The sequence below is a fragment of the Macrotis lagotis genome, chromosome 8 (genome assembly GCF_037893015.1).
Source record: "Macrotis lagotis isolate mMagLag1 chromosome 8, bilby.v1.9.chrom.fasta, whole genome shotgun sequence".
Lineage (NCBI taxonomy): Eukaryota > Metazoa > Chordata > Mammalia > Peramelemorphia > Peramelidae > Macrotis > Macrotis lagotis.
The window spans coordinates 9874466-9891774 of NC_133665.1; the positions used below are offsets into that span (position 1 = coordinate 9874466).

Below are 17309 nucleotides of genomic sequence, written 5' to 3' on the forward strand. Positions count from 1 at the left end.
GCTCTGTGTCTCACAAGACCTCACACAAGTTATAGCATAACTCAGTGAATAATACTTATCTTGTGGCATAGACCCCCAAAAGGAATATAGACACACAGGTAAAATCTACCAAGTAGCCAGAGCTCCCAGATCTTTACTATCCTTGCCATTAAGATTTCTCACCTGATTGACTTGCTTTTTCTCTATAACGCCATTTAGCTCCAAAACCATAGAAAAGGAGCAGTTTAGAAATAATCGCTTAAAGTTTGGGGTCCCTCTGTTTTATATCCTGTCTTCATGATACAAGTTAGTTGTTTTCCTGCTCATATAAATTAGTTTTCTGTCTCTCTTCCTCTCTGGGTATATTAACACTCAGTGGTTTTAAGAGAATACCACTTTTTTACAAATATTAATTCTCAGTTCACTGCCATATAACTTCATATCAGAAAGGCAGGAGTCAAGAATCTTCGATTCATTTCAGTAAATAATACATTAGCAACTTCCATGTTCAAGGCATTATCTTATATACTCTGAGTCTCCAAAAACAAAAATGAGCTAGTCATACAACTTTAAGAAGTCTCCTTTCTACTGGGTGATATAATAGGTACATAAATAAGAAAGCAGAATATTATCTGAGTAGAGAAAAAGCACTAACTCCTGCAAGAATTGGAAAGGGCTTCACAGAGGAAATGACACTTAAAGCTGCACCTTGAAAGAAAATAAGAATTCCAGGTTAAGGATCCAGTACATTTCAGGCCTAAGGGGACAGGTTGTGAAAGTGTATGGAGACAGGAAATGGAAACAGCTAGCCAACTAGTTTGGCTCTACTATAAAGTATGTGAAGCTTTAAATGTCAGGCTAAGGTGTTTGTGTTTTATTGTAGAAGCAATTGAGAACCACTAAAGATTTGTGTCCATGGTAGTCACATGATCAGACCTATATGTAGGAAGATATTTTGCCAGCTGTATTGGAAACTGGAGTTCCAGTAAGGCCACAGTCCAGGCAAAAGGTGATAAGGGGCTGGTTGTGTTATTAGACTGAAGGAGATGAACTGAATTGATATGTTGAGAGATAAAATTATTTTTGTACGTAATTTAATTTAGGGATGAACAAATGGAAAGACATCTCAGATGAGTCTGAAGTTGCAAATCTGGGTGGTGGTGGTGTCCCTCATCAGAAGTAGGAACATTGGTAAATAAATTGGAAAAGATTGATAGCATTCAGATTTTGATGTCAAACCAAAGAGTCTATTTTGTCCTAAAGGCATTACAGACCCACTGAAACTTCTAGAGCCAAAGAGTGAAATGATCCTGGGTTTTAGGATTATAAATTTGGCAGCTATGTGGAGTGTAAAATGCAGAAGAGAAATAAATTATTAGGCCATTGGAATGGACCTAGCAAGAAATGATGAGGGGCCCGAATCAAAATTTTGACTCTGAAAGAAGAAAAGGTGACATATATATGAGTGATGTGGTGAGGTAGAATTGACAAACACTGGCAACTGATTAGACACAGAGGTAGGGAAGAAAGAGAGTGAAGAATTAAGGATAACTCCAGATTACTAGAAAGATGGTGGTACACTTGACAGAAACAAGTAGTTAGAAGTAATAGGAGGTTCAGGGAAAAGACAATGGGTTTTATTTTGGACATAGATGTTTGAGATGATTAAAGGAGATGCTTAATGTCCATCAGGCATTGGTGATGTGTGACTAGAGCTCAGGGATTGTAGATCGAGACATCTGCAGAAAGGCTGGAAATGAACCAGTTGGAGCTCATTAGATCATAAAAGGAGAGAGGTTAGAAAGACCATATAAGTGGGCTAAGGAAAGAGCTCTGAAGAGGGAATTTCTACTAAGTGTATGTGAAACTGATCATGATCTAGCAAAGGAACTGAGAAAAACAACCAGTCAGGAGCAACATCATAAAACTAAAGAAAGAGGGTATCTAGAAGAAAGGAGTCAACAGTGTCAAAAGCCACAGAAAGATCCAAAAGGATAAGGACAAACTCAGGCACTTAACCTTGGGAAACAGAAAATAAAGATTGATGGGTTTAATATTCACACCTATTTCTCACAACTTGGTTTGTCTGCCTTTTCCTAGGTGGCCCCAAAAGGCCTCTCCCAGATTGTCACAATGTCCTGTGGCTCCTGCTCTAATGAAAATGCCTTCAAAACCATATTCATGTGGTATAGGGTAAGTCTTTTTCACATTCACAAAGACCTCATTAATTTTCTCAGCTTTAAAATGAGAGAGTTGGACTAAGTTCCCTTCCAGCTCTAGAATTCTATTTTACATTATGATTTGAGGAGTACAAATAGGAAACAAGCACATACACATACGATGTGTTCTATTTCCAAAGTAATGGCTACAATTGGGTCAATAAACAATAAAGCAAGCTAAGGCAGAAGAAGGAACTTCACTTGGGTTAATTGTGTGAGGTTTCCTAAGGATTAATTTAAAGCCCTAACATATTTGAATTTATAACCAAATGATACTCCTCAAGGAAAAAAAAGTCTGAATGTGTAGAGAAAGGAAAGAAAATGGATTAGGTCCATTGGATCATCAACATCTGAGTAAGAAGGAACCTTGGATTACCTCTAAACATTTTGCAAATGAGGAGGCTAAGGGGAGAAACAATAACACCTATGAAGGTAGTTCGGAGATGCCTAGAGAATGTATGGCAGAGGGGCAGCTGGATGGTGCAGTGGAGAGCACCAGTCTTGGAGTCAGGAGGGCCTGAATTCAAATCCAGCCTCAGACACTTAATACTTACTTAGCTATGTGACCTTGGACAAGTCACTTAAGCCCATTGTCTTAACAAAAAAAAAAAAGAAATGAATGGGGCAGGGGAGAATGTTTGGCAGAGGACTCTGAATGCTAAGACAGTAAAACCCACTCAACTATGAGTAATTTGACTTAAAGGAGTCTCCACATCAACACCAGCAAAAGATAAGGAACTTTATTGCCAACTAAATAGCCTGTATTAGCCTGAGAAGTTTGAAGTGTTAATTCTCCAAAGGCAAAATAGGTGAATAGAGCAAGAATCCATCGTCTCACATTTTTGAGAATGCATGATCCTGACACAGATTGTATTCTGTTTCTCCTGGGACCCTATTTTTTTCTTCTTTCATCTCCCTCCTATTGCTCCTTGATTATTGAAGATGGCTGGAATTTCATCTCTCTTCTTTTTGGTCATGTCAGGGTGAGGAAACATGCAAACAAATGGTCTTTTAGAGGAATTGAACAGCTGCCATGAGTAGAGAAATTGGTCAGAGATGAGGTCATGTCTCAGCAACATGAAATTTGGTCGTTTTCCCCAATGGGTAAAGGACCCATAGTTTTTCTCCCTCTTTTCCCTTTCTCCAAGGGTCCTAATAGTGATAATGATAATCCAATAAAAGTAAAGCTAATATTTATAGGGGACCACATATATATGCCAAATATATACTATGCTGAGCATTTTACAGATATCTTATTTTATCCTCACAACAACCTTGGGTTGAGGAAACTAAGATAAACAAAGGTTAAATGACTTTCCCAGAGTCATACAGATAGCAAGTGTCTGGAACCAGATTTGAACATAGATTTCCCTGACCCATTGTGCCACCTAGCTTCGTTATCTCCACGTATGCCCCTTATAGCACAAGGCTTTATTTCCAGTCTCAAACCTTGGAATACACAGTAAATACTGCTTGCAAAATCATATTGGGCCAGTCCTGTGATGTCCTCTTGTTCTTTCCTGATGAATAAAATCTTTTTGGTTGGTGGTGGTGGGAATGTTTTTGCTTTATTTCAGAACAAGGAAAGGGGTCAAACTGGTGCCACAAAGGAGGAGCTAGAAACATGTATGATTAACCAGGTAAATGGAATTATACTTATTTTCTCAATTCTGGATCAGAAAATATTGTTGACACCCAATGGCACTCTAAACCCTACCCATATACATCCAAATATTATGTCTAAATATGAGATGATGAATTTCCTTGTCCAGTCCCTTTCCATCTGCCTGTACATATCCATTGACACCAGGCAAAGATTCTTGGCTTCCTGTAGCATCTACATACGGATTTCTCTGGGAAGCTTCAGGAATTTAACTGGTCTAAGAATATGGTCAAAAACTGAGTGTTTCCTGACATTAATGGATATGAAGAGGCAGAGCTAACTAAGGACAACTGGCTCAGAAAGGTGTCTTTTGCTCTTAAAAGCAACCCAGACCTCAGGTTCCAGGATTCCATCCCAAGTCCTACTAATATCTCCAGCTTGAAACAGGAATAGTGTCTATATTCCAGACCTTTTTAACTCTAGTGGGGGGACTAGAAAGGATCACGGACAATAGCTATTATGTTTTACTTGGGGTTGAGACATGCTATTTTGGGGAACATCTTGCTTTCTAAAGAGCAATTGATACCTTCCTAGGGGGGCACTGTGAAGAATCTGAAGTTTAATTTCTGATGAGCCTGATTCCCCTTTTATCCAGCTCAACTCTCCTAAAGGATTTTAATTTAACCTATGGGTTTTGATGGATTGTCTTTCACTTTTATTTGTCCTAGAGGGATAGTCATCTCAATTGAAGTTATGAACCACCCACTCCAGGTCCCCCACATACATTATTAACAGTAATATGTGCCTCAATGTGACTGTCATTTGTGGTTTTTTGGAATCTACACATTATATGGTCTTCTAAACTTTGTATGAAAGGTTTTTCTAGCTTATCTAATTGGCATGAGAAGCCAAATTAATCTGCAATTGGTGGGGGGTAGAGGTAAGGATTGGGAAGCTACTGCTAAGTTTCTTAAGTTCTAAGAGACTAATCTCTGGTTAACTCTAGACAACAAAGTATTCTGGCCCCCCATGAGGGCATAGTGACTGACTGTTTTATGTTTCTAGTACCCAGGTTGCCCAGACTACAGTATTCTCTCTTTCATGGGTGCATTTCATGGGAGAACAATGGGTAAGAATGCCACCATTACTTATTTCTAAATTGGTATTTCTTGAATTGGCAAAAAAGTTTCCAGAATTCAATATTCTGAGGAAATTTATCTGCCCACAGGAATCTGGGGAAGAAAAGGAGCTTTTCTAAAGAGGGGTGCTACTATAGGCCTTCTCCTGACTGTTGATGACTCTGGGGGTATTAAAAGAGTTGGGCAAGGAACTTCCATCTCTTTTTCAAATGCTGCTCCTCTTTCCACAGTGAAAGATTTTAATTCTTGGGTTTTGGGGGGTGTTTTGATTTAGGTTGCCTAGCTACTACTCACTCTAAAGCCATTCACAAGTTAGACATCCCTTCTTTTGACTGGCCCATTGCTCCATTTCCCCGACTAAAGTATCCTCTGGAAGAGTTTGTGAAAGAGAATCAACAAGAAGAGGCCCGCTGTTTGGAAGAGGTAACAATATCCCCAAAGCACATGTACTGGCCTTCCTAACTTTGCTCCATTCCTTACTCTGAACCTTGGAAACATCTTATTGGTCAAGTCAGGGTGAGGAAACATGAAAACAAAGGGTCTGTCTGAGGAACTGAACAGCTGCCATGAGTAGAGAAATTGGTCAGAAATGGGGGTAATGTCTCAGCAACATGAGATTTGGTCCTTGTTTTCTCCAAATGCCAGAAAAAGCCCAGATGTAAAATCAAAACATCTTATAGATGAAAGGGACCTAAAGCCCATCCAACTCAACCCCTTCTTTTGCCAGATAAAATTTGGAAATTGAGATTCAGAAAGGGCCAGTGACCTATCCAGTGTTATACATCTTTTCTTCTTCCCTAACAATCCTCAGTTTTTTCATAACCTTTTCTTCTCCAGACTTCTATTAAACCCCTAAAATAATAGTAATAGTAATAATAATAATAATAATAATAATAATAATTTATCATTCATATTATTGTACTCTCTATATATATAATTCTCTTTCCTACTTTCTTCATTATACAACTTCATAGAAATCTTCCCATATTTTTCTGATTTCCCTAATATTCCTTACAATACAAAGATATTCATTATATCATATACAATTTGTTCATTTTTTTTTACAATTTTCTAATTGTAATGGCCTCTTTCTACCTAACTTTTTACTAGGTTAAAAAAAAGTGCTGGTATGAATATTTTATCATAACAAATATTTTTCTTTAGGTACATGTTCAGGGCAGCCAGGCATCAATGCAACTATTAAGCTCTCATTCTGTGCTAGGAATTCCACTAAGTACTGGGAACACATGTAGAAGCAAAAAGAAAGGCTTTTCCTGCCCTCAAAAAACTTATATTCCAATGGGAAAAGGCAGCATATTAAAGGGAAGGGGAAGAAAGTACCTGCACAGGTACATAGTGGTAAAGTACAGTGAGAGTCAGGAGCACAGCCAGGAGGGGAATGAAGCCTGGTCGGCCTGAACTATCCCAAAATGGAAGCCGTAGAAGGAACTCACCAGTGGAAAATAGGACCAGCAAGGTAGAATGATGTCAAAAGTGCTTCAGCCCCAGAATCTATGAGAAGTTCCAGGGTGAGAAGGCAACTAAATCATGAAGGACAAGACTGGAGAGAGTCAGATGCATAATCAGAAGGGGAATGACTGGCCTGGCCCATCTCCAAAACAGAAGCTCCTGAAAGGACTCACCAATAGGAGAAGGGGCTGGCAGGGAAAAGGAGTGTGCCAAGGTGAAAAGAGACCTAAGTCGTGTGGTGAGGAAGTCTGAAGAAATCAGGAAAGAAAGAGAAGCATGGTTCAATATGTTCACACGATCCAAATTGCTTTCTAGAATTGGTTTAGACCAATTCACCTCTTCATTGTATATGTCATCTCACAAGCATACTAATGTTAATTGATTCTGTTTGGCATCATCACTTCCAATTTAATGATTATGAGTTGTAAAAGTTTAATGCTTTTGACACTGAATAAAGGAATTGTTTGTGAATCAAGTATCAAGACGCTAGCCAAAGGGTTGTAGTTCCTGATATAGAGAAGGGGGTGAGGGAAAAGGACCTTAAGAGAGCATGAATATGGGAAGAGTTATGTGACATAAAAAATAGCCTTCCTGGGGTTCCCTGATACAGTTCCTCAGATGATTAACAGCCAGAAAATACCACCTGGTACTGTCAGCATTCCAGAACATCATACACAAGGCTTTGTGGACTAGATTCTTTTAGAACACTAGCCCTTTTTTAAAAAAAAATGCCCTTTTTAACACCAATATTTAATATTTAACACTACTATTCACCTTAGAATAAAGAATTGGTCCACAAAACCATAAAATACAGTGACCATGTTTTATAGAGCCTCCAAACCCATTATAACTCCATCCATACCTGGGACTCCCATGCCTCTACCAAGAGAAGGGCCATATATTTCATGCTCTTTTCTCCAAGACCAAAATTAGACACTGGAAATCATTGAAATTCAGCTGCTTTGGGGCAGCTAGGTGGTGCAGTAGATAAAGCTCCAGCTCTGAAGTCAAATCTGGCCCCAGACACTTGATATTTACTAGCTGTGTGACCTTAGGTAAGTCACTTAATCCTATTACCTCACAAAAAAAAAATCAGCTGCTTTTTGGCAAGGGGTTTGTTATTGTTTTATGAGCATATAGTTTGCCCGGGTCTCTTTTCTTTGCTCCACATCAATTCATACAAATCTTCTTACATTTCTCTGAATATTTGAATGTACTCTCAGACCTCCCTGTTTTTTTCTATTGATTCTGAGTTGTTGAGAACAACTTACCATTTTAAAACACTGTAGTTGCAGAGGATGGTATGTTGCATAGTACCTAGTATTTGGTAGGTGTCTAATAAATGTTCATTAATTAATTGATTGATTACTCTTTTGAACAAGCTTATTTCTCTCACCCTTTTCCCCTGACAAGTCTTCATAATTCATAAATAGTAGAACCAGATAAGCTTTTCTTCTTCTTATAGGATGGTAAAGGTAAAGATCACCATTGATTATAAACTTCTCTTTATTCATTCAGTTGGATACTGGCAATATTTGAATCTGAAGCACAAGAATAAGCCTAAAGGATCAATTTGTTTGACTTTTAAAATGCACATTTAATGGGATCCTGGAGTTTAAAATACAAACACAGCTTAATCTGTCACTATCTGTATGATTTTGGTATACTGATCTGTTACTTGCAAGTTGGACTAGATGACATTGAAGGGCCCTTCCAGCTCCAAGTCCTATGTATTTAAGATATAGTGACCCAGAGAATATTTTAAAATAAATCCAGTATGTTAAATTATATTCCTTTTTAATCTGTTACTTATATCATATGGGTTTGGATTTGGAATTTTTTTGTTTTGTTTTTTATTTTTGCTAACATGTCTTTATTTTTTAATAAGCATATATGCATATATATATATATATATATATATATGCAGGAAGCTGCATTGTATCTAAAGTGTGATAACAGGAGCATTTTTCCTTTTTACCCAAAGGAAACTGCCTTTTAAGAGACTTTTTAAATTGATTCATAGGCATTAGGTAGGTACATTTGGAAATGAAATCATCCATCAATTTTCTTAACAGAAATGATAAATCTAATTTGAAAAACTATATGACACAGACTAGGATTGTGTGAGAACTGGGAGAATAAGCATACCTGTTGAGGAGCCTATGTTGAAATCAACCCAAAATTGTTCAGTGGAAAGAAAACTGAATTTGAAGTCATAGAATCTTGCTTAAAATTTGACTATTTCACTCACTATTTTTGTGACTTTAGACAAGTCAATTCTCTTCTTTAGTCCTGTTTTCTTATGAATAAATTTAGGAAATGGACTAACTGACCCTAAGATTCCTTCCAGCCCCAAAATCTAGAGATCCATGACCAGTGACCCAAATGATAATGACCAATGACAGTGACCAATAATGATAATTGATCTATGTCTATAAGTTTCCTTGAGGAAAGCCCCAAGGAAACAGGATATCATTTATTCTTTTTCTGTCCAGGTTGAAGACTTGATTGTGAAATACCGGAAAAAGAAGAAGACTGTGGCAGGGATTGTTGTGGAGCCCATCCAGTCAGAAGGTGGGGACAACCATGCATCTGATGACTTCTTTAAGAAACTGAGGGACATTGCTAGGAAGGTCAGTGAAGCTTTTATATGAGTAATAATAATATAGCTTTAATTTCCAAAATGCTCTAAGAAATTTGTAAGATGCTTTATAGATGTTATTTCATTTGACCCTCCCTTCTACTCTGAGATTATCCCCAGATTAAAGATGAAGAAACTGAAACAGATAGAGAATTAGTGACTTTCCCAGGGTAATGTGCCTGAGGCAGAATAAGGTGTCCCATTTTTCTGATTCAAGTGTTCTATCTGCTATAATGTGACTCCTCTGATAAGGTCACTATGATTTTTCAGGCTGTTTTCGCCTCTCAAAAGGAAGGTTTACAGGGGTAGCTAGGTGGCACAGTGGGTAGAGCACCAGCCCTGGAGTCAGAAGGACCTGAGTTCATATTTGGTCTCAGACACTTGGTCTCAGATCGGTGTGACCTTGAGTAAGGCACTTAACCGCATTGCTTTAAATAAATTTTAAAAAATTCTGAGTTCAAAAGTAAGATTTAAAAGTATTTTTCCTTTTACCTTCTTGGTAGAAGATCATAGAAACGCTAAACCTTCTTTTAAAACTGACTTTCAGAGGATAGCTCAGGCATAACACAGGACCAAATCTTCCCAATTATTAGCTCTTTCTCCTTTTGAAGATTTTTTTTTATGCTTTGTATAATGTTTTTGGACTTGATCTGTGATTTCATTGGTTTAGGGTAGAGCTATCAAACTCAAAACCAGCAAAAATTCCCAAACAGAAGTCAGTTTAAAATATAATTTGGAAATGTTTAACAAAATGAATAAAACTATAATACAACACAGATAGTGTTAATCTGTGGTTTTCTAAGTCACTACATGACCCACAGAGATCCCTTTCTATTTGATTTTGACACTACCGATATAAGGAAGGTGAGAAAACTCAATGCAAATTATTGACTACTCTGCAATCTATCAACTTCGGTTAACTGAATGTAGAGAAGATTAGTGAAGAGTATTCAGATTTTTCCCCAATCCCCAAGTCTACCATTTCTATTGAGGACTTTGTTCCCTTCTTTCTGGAGAATTCTCACAGGGATTCTCTGTGAATGCTGAGAAATGTGAGAGTTTTTGTCCCTGCCCCACCCCTCCTGATTATTTTCCAATTAAAAAGAAGGTTCCTGGAGTGCTCAGTTTTTTTTCCCTTTCTTTTTTGTCTTTGTGACCCTAGCAGCTTGCATAATATCTTTGACATATTAGGCATTCAACAAATGCTTTTTGAATGAATAAATCAATGGAAGTTTTGGTGAATGTATTTTATTTTCTCATGAAGATCAAGATCAAGGACTTCAGCCAGATGAAATATCGATTTGGATTTTTGGTTCAGTAAATATTTAATATTCTAGTTTTGTTCCAGTTCAGCAGTTTAAAGAAATATATGGGGATGGTGCTGTTTCAATCTAATTCACAAGATGTATGGGAAGAAGCGACAATTTTTGCTTGCTATAGGGTTCAGTAAGATGCTGATATTAGGATTTTGTTTAGGTATGACTCAGTTTATCTGCCTTTTTGGTTCATGGCTTAGTTTAAGTTAAAATTCTACCCAGTTCTCTTTGCATAGTGTTGATTTATCCTTTCCTCTAAACATATCTTCTCTTTACAAACAGCATGGCTGTGCCTTTCTAGTGGATGAAGTACAGACTGGAGGGGGCTGTACTGGCAAATTCTGGGCCCATGAGCACTGGGGATTAGATGATCCAGCTGATGTAATGACCTTTAGCAAGAAAATGATGACAGGAGGATTTTTTCACAAGGAGGAGTTCAGGCCCAATGCTGTAAGTACTTGAATGGTTCTTATTTTCCATGTTTAGGGGCAGAGGAAGGGAACTTGTAGAATGATTTATTTTAGTATAGTCTCATTAAATGCATAATAGTGGGAACATGTGTTAAAGTGGAATTTCACTATAGGGTAACATATATTTGAAGAATAAAAAATCCTAGTGAACTGGTTCTTTTTTTGGTGGGTAAGTGTGGATATATTTTTGTATACATGTATTTGTAGGTGTATATAGTACAACAACTGAAATTAACTGATGCAAAGTGACAACAACAAGGGTTAGGCTTGATGTTTTAAATAGCTAGACTTGGACTTGTATATTCAAAGTCCTGAAATCCTTGATTGCTCAATTTTCACTGATATGAAATCTCCTACTTCCTTCAAAACACAATTAAGGTGCCTCTTGAACTCTTTTCCACATCCAATCATTAACATTCTCGAAAATATTATGTATTACTTTGTATTTTTAAAAAATTCCATGTGATTTCATTGGTGGAGGGCTGTGGTATCAAACTCAAATGGAAACATCCTTGGGGCAGCATATTAACTTAGAAAACTACAGAATAACATTATATGTGTTGTTTTGCATTTTTATTTATTTTGTCAAATAGTTCCCAATTATATTTTAATCTAGTTACCAAGAGTTTGACACCTTTTCTGTAGGAAACTCCCAGTGAGGAAACTCCCAACACTATTGCAAGTCAGCAACTATTAACTGAAGGGTTAAATGATTTGTCCAGTAACATATCTAATATGTATCAAAGATCAGATTTCGATGCACTATGTGTCTATATTGCTTTGTATAATAATATTCAGTTTTATGAACCACCTTCTTTTTCTGTTCTGTTTTGTATATAGAAATCTTAATTTATTTACACATATCATATCATATAAAATACATATTGCTTTGCAGATGCTTTGGGAGAGGCAATATGTCACATGGATAGAGTTGACCTTGGAACCAGGAAGACCTGGATTCATGATCTGCCTCTTGTACCTACTCTTTTAGTGCCTCTGGCAACTTGTCAAAGCTATATAAATTAAAAAATAAAATGCATTGGTCTAAGGAGTTTCCTCACTTGAGAGCTCCCTATCCTAGTGAAACCCCAAGTCTATCACCTACTCTTATCTGCTCTGTGTATGTGTGTTGCTTTGTCTAAACTTTTATTTCTTTTCTTGTGAACATGTTATATGATGGTAGGGGGACTTGGGTCATTGCATCCTTAGCAGCTCCAATACAGTGCTTTACACATAGTCAGCATTTAGTAATAAATGTCTGTTGAATAGGAATGAATAAATCAGATAGTGAACATGCATTTATTAAGTGCTTACTATGAAGCAGGCACAATGCTTAGAGCTTCTGATACAGAGAAAGAGAAAACATTGTCCCTGCATTTAAGGAGTTCAGATTCTAATGGGGGAGACAACAAGCAAATAACTCTATATTATATATCTGTGTGTTTGTGTGTGTGTGTGTGTGTGTGTGTGTGTGTGAGAGAGAGAGAGAGAGAGAGAGAGAGAGAGAGAGAGAGAGAGAGCGCACTAGGGGAAGGAGAACTAGAAAATCTTCCTTCATAAAGCAGAATTTTAGGGCAGCCGGATGGTACAATGAATAGAGTACTGGTCCTGGAATTAGGAGTACCTGAGTTCAAATGTGGCCTCAGACACTTAATAATTACCTAGCTGTGTGACCTTGGGCAAGTCACTTAACCCCATCACCTTGAAACCCCCCCCCAAAAAAAAGAAAGAAAGAAAACATAAGGTAGAATTTGAATTAAACTGAAAAGGAGGAGAAAGAGCTTTCCAACTAGGCATAGGGAATCCTTCACATTGTAGGAATTGTGGTGGACTGCAAGTGAGAATCCATTGCAGGAAATATAGAGGCTAGTACTATCTTTTGAGGTTTGACTATAGGTATTTCTTAAAACTTGTGCCTCTCTTTAAAGCCTTACAGGATTTTCAATACTTGGCTTGGAGATCCTTCCAAGAATCTGTTGATCGCTGAAGTCATCAATGTCATTAAGAGAGAGGACCTCCTCAGTAATGTTACCCATGCAGGGAAGGCACTGTTGACAGGGCTGATGGATTTACAGGTAACCAACCTTGTATGGGAATGCAAAATCCAAAGGGGTTACTTAGAACCTTCAAGTACTGGGAAGAAGACAACAACTCTTAAATTGAAACTTTCTCCTTTGACCCTGGCGGTACTCTTGATCCTTTCATCTCCTTCTGCCTGATACTTCTTGCTCCTAATGATACCTAGATCTGTATAGCAGACATAATCAAAATAATAATGGCAACCTCACTAACCCTACAAGCAACCCTGAGTCAGGGACCATTCAAACTTCCTTAATTCACAAACACCTTGCCTCTTAGTTTAGCATACTTAGGAGGGTTTTGTGTTAGACTAAAGAATGACAAAAGAAGCTCTACTTCCAATTCACTGAAGTAATAAGTTCTACATCTAAAAGACTGTCTTGCCAGTTGGTCCCTCAAGAGACTTGGAGAATGCCTAACTTACTACATGGGTAGCAATAGTGTGCCTAAACGTATTTCGGCCCTATGTATTCCTGAGTTCTCCATTTCCTTCCTCTCTTCCCTTTGGAACTCTGAGGGCCCCCGCATCCCACATCATCTCAACAATGTAATTCCCATTCTAAGAGTATTTACATTCACACCAATTTAAAGACTCAAAATAATTCACAAAACATTCGCAAAACTGAAAGTCTGGTGGAGAGACAGCACTGCTTCGAGCTATGACCAGAAAAGCCAAAAGATGAAAGTGTATTTCATCCTTCACTGACTTAGAAGGTTGTTTTTACAATCTGTGTAAATACTGAGTTCACCCGATCTAGAAGCATCTAGTCACACATGACCGGGATTGCATCTGGGGAGCTGCTAAGCTGTGCAGGGCTGTTGGACTGCATCAAGAAAACATCACACAGCCTTTAGAAGGGGGGAAATTGCTGCTGTTATTACATCTAAGCAAATGCCTTCAATGAAAGCAAAATGACACCAGGCTTTTTTTCCCCCTTTAGTTGCTTTCTTTGGATTTGATTCATGTCCAAACAGAGGCAGAGGAGAGAATCAGGGAAATGTCTTTGCAATGGGTTAAATCATTACTCCTTGCTGAGATCCTCTTTAATCTTCTAGCTAGCCTAAATAGGAAAAATGACAGAAGTAGTTTATTTTCCCATGTGATTTATGACCCAGCTCAGAGTTGTTTATGCTGCATTTCAGACTACACGACATGTACCTAACCCAAGTCAAGGAGGATAGGCTCAACTTACCATGTAGCTGCCTCAGGGTCATGAGCTAGGTAGGGTCTCTGGGAAGAAATGGCAATTTTGTGCTACTGAGGGGTGGGGAGGATTATAATCAAAATTGGGAGAATAAACAAATAAACAGTTATCCCTGGAACCAAACAAAGTATGAGAGAAATTATGCAATCCAAGTGTAAGCTTCAGGGCATGGGCTGTTTTGTTGGGAGTATTTTCTCCCCAGCTCTATCATGCACATCGTTGACTTCTCTGTCTAATGGAGCATATCCACAGTCATTGCAGCTAAAACTGTGGTTTGTCCTGAAGAGGAGGAGAGAACTGAACTCTCACTAATTAAGGTCAAATTTTGCTCTCAAAGGGGGCCTTGTACCAGCTGCCAAGAAACTTAAAATAATAACATGTAACTGTCTTTTTCTCTGGCAGAGCTTTGTGAAACTGCCAAACCTTTGTCCTCTCATGCATGGGTTAGTCAAGAGTTTGATTTGTTGTTGTTTTTCATCTCATCTATACTTATGCTTATTAATACAAACCCATTACCATCAGTCTAAAAAAAAATCTAGTTCCGGATAAACTGAAATTTCTATAAACATGATCAGAAAAACAACTCTAGCATTGTTTAATGAGTCACTAGCTGCTTAGTTATATGGGACACCCCTTCACTGGACTCTTCCAGACAGGGTAGGAAATATTTGTATAGTTGGTAGATTGATCTGACCCTATGAGTAAGGCTATCTTGGGGGAGAGCTGGAGATATACCCACTGACCATATACTAAGGTAATAAAATAACATAACAAAAATTTTGGGATACAATCAAAGCAGTCCTGAGGGAAAAAAAATTTATCTCTAAATCAAAAAAGCAAAAGAACAGCTCAATGAATTGAAAATGCAACTAAAAAAGCCAACACATTAAATAACTCCAACACATAAAAAAACCACAAATTAAGAATCCTGAAAATCAAGAAGAAAATTTAAAAATTAGAAAAAAAATTAATTTATAAGTAGAATTGGGAGCTATTTAAAAAAGATAATTTAATTTAAAAGAAAAAAGAGAAAACCAAATTATCAGTATCAAAAATGAAAAAAGGAGAATTTGACAAATAAGAAAGGATAGAAATCATTTTGCCCAATTCTGACAAATGAAATAAAATTTACAAAAATATAAAACACCAATGAAACCTTAAAAAAATTAAGGGTCTTGAGATACACAATAGACTGAAATAATACAATTCATAATCATGATTTTGGATTGTCTATCCCTTGGAATCATTGATGCCATAATAAATCTTTGTGGAAGAATACCTGCCAATAACTATATGTCCATCTGTGACCTAATTTGAAGGAAGTTTGCCTTTTCCCCTGTTCCCATCATTCTTATTCATATGACTTCCCTCTCCTATGTCTTCCCATATTGCAGGCCCGATACCCACATCTCATCAGCAGAGTAAGAGGTCGGGGAACATTCTGCTCTTTTGATGCTCCAGATGAAACAACAAGAAACAAATTCATTTTAACAGCTAGAAACAAAGGTAGGGGGCCAGTGAGCACGTGGTGTATAATCCTGGGATTTTATTTCTTTCTTGCACTGAAACACATATTATGCTTTTTTATCTGTGCAAGTTATCATCGGACTATCATATTAGAAAACTATGTAAGAAATTTCTTCAGTTTTATTATATTATTGTTATTTAGCATGTGTCTAGAAGGTGATATTTGACAAGCTCGGGGATGCCTTATTTTTCTTTATTGTTTCTTACTTCAATAAACTTGCAGTTGGGACAACTGAGTTCTAATACTGGCTCTGAAATTAACTAGCTATGCGACCTATATGCAAGTCATTTCATCTCTTGTGGATCACAGTTTCTTTATCCTTAAAATAAGAAGGTTGAGAAAGAAGATTTTTAATATCTTTCCCAACTCTAACATTCAAGTGACACCAGTAGCTAGTTTAATTCAAGCAGATTTATGAAGTATCTTTTGTGTAATTCTCTATGATAAGTCCTGGAGATACAAAGAAAGAACTCATAGTTATAGGAGTATAAAACATTCACACAAATAACTAAATAGTATGTTAGAATGTGATCAATGCAGGGAGCTGGGCTTGAGAATGGAGAATGAGAGATTGGGCAAAGCAGGATCATTTCAGACATTAGGAAAGACTTCATGAATTTAAGCCTTGAAGGAAGAGAAGGATTTCATCAGGTAGAGATTTGAAAGGAATCCATTCCCTGAATAGAAGAGAGCTTGTGTGAAGAACATGAAAGGGAAGAATGAAAGCAGAGAAGAGGAGTAAGTCAGCTTAGCTAGAATACAGAATCTGCCAGAAAGAGGAGTCTCAAAGAAATCTGAAAAAAAAATTAGCTGGAGTTAATATTGTATTAAGAGCTAGAATAATGAGTCTGAATTTTGTCCTAAAGGCAATAGAGAATCACTAAAAGTCTTTGACCAGAGAGCATCAAGATTAGAATAATATGTTATAAGGTATCAATGTCCTTAGGCATCAACATCATGTAGAATGGCTTGGAGAGGGGATAGATTGGGGACAGACCTGTTAGTCTCCCTGGCCATCCCAGTAGTTAAAATAAAGGTCTATCTAAATAAGAATGGTGGCCATGGTGGTCAAAAAGGACAAGAGTTATTGTGGAGGTAGAATTGAAAGAATTTGACCAACTGAGTGAATACATAAAGTGAAAAGAGTCAAGTACAACTAAGGTTTCAAGCTTAAATTATTTACCAAGTCTGGTAAAACAGAAAGAGCACTAGATTTGGAGTCATAGAAGGTAGGTCCTTAGGCAAGTTATTTAACCCTCAATTTCTTCATCTAGAAAATAAGAGTTGGACTAGATGACCTTCAAAGTCCCTTTCAACTCTAAATCTATGATTATGTGATCAAGGAGGAGAAAATTTCAATTCTGCATTTCAATCCAGGTAGAGATTATTATCTGGTAGAGGCAATTAGAGATCAGGATTGGAAGTCATGAAGGAGGTCAAGGCTGACGGTAAAGACTTGAGAGTCATCAGGATAGAAGAGATCATGGAAAACTGAAAGCAGATGAGATTCTCAAGTAACAGAATGTGAATAGAGGAGAGAATGATATAAACACAATTAGAGAAGACAGAACAACCAGAAGAAAAAGATCAAAGGGAAAAATTATTTCAGTAGGAGGAATAGAGCAAAAGCAAGGATAGAACAGAGTATCCAGAAGGAAGC

The 17309-nt window shown here is 37.3% G+C and overlaps 1 protein-coding gene across 3 annotated transcripts in view; it reads left to right on the plus strand.

Annotated features, from left to right (window-relative positions):
- The window catches only part of ABAT (4-aminobutyrate aminotransferase), a 132847-nt gene that overhangs the window by 110191 nt on the left and 5347 nt on the right, over positions 1-17309 (plus strand). For all 3 annotated transcript variants that reach the window (XM_074196346.1, XM_074196348.1, XM_074196347.1), the window contains 8 exons: positions 2080-2172; positions 3776-3838; positions 4867-4930; positions 5215-5363; positions 8906-9043; positions 10650-10817; positions 12766-12912; positions 15516-15627. In XM_074196346.1, the coding sequence (XP_074052447.1) occupies positions 2080-2172; positions 3776-3838; positions 4867-4930; positions 5215-5363; positions 8906-9043; positions 10650-10817; positions 12766-12912; positions 15516-15627 (934 nt within the window). The remainder of the gene's footprint in view (positions 1-2079; positions 2173-3775; positions 3839-4866; positions 4931-5214; positions 5364-8905; positions 9044-10649; positions 10818-12765; positions 12913-15515; positions 15628-17309) is intronic.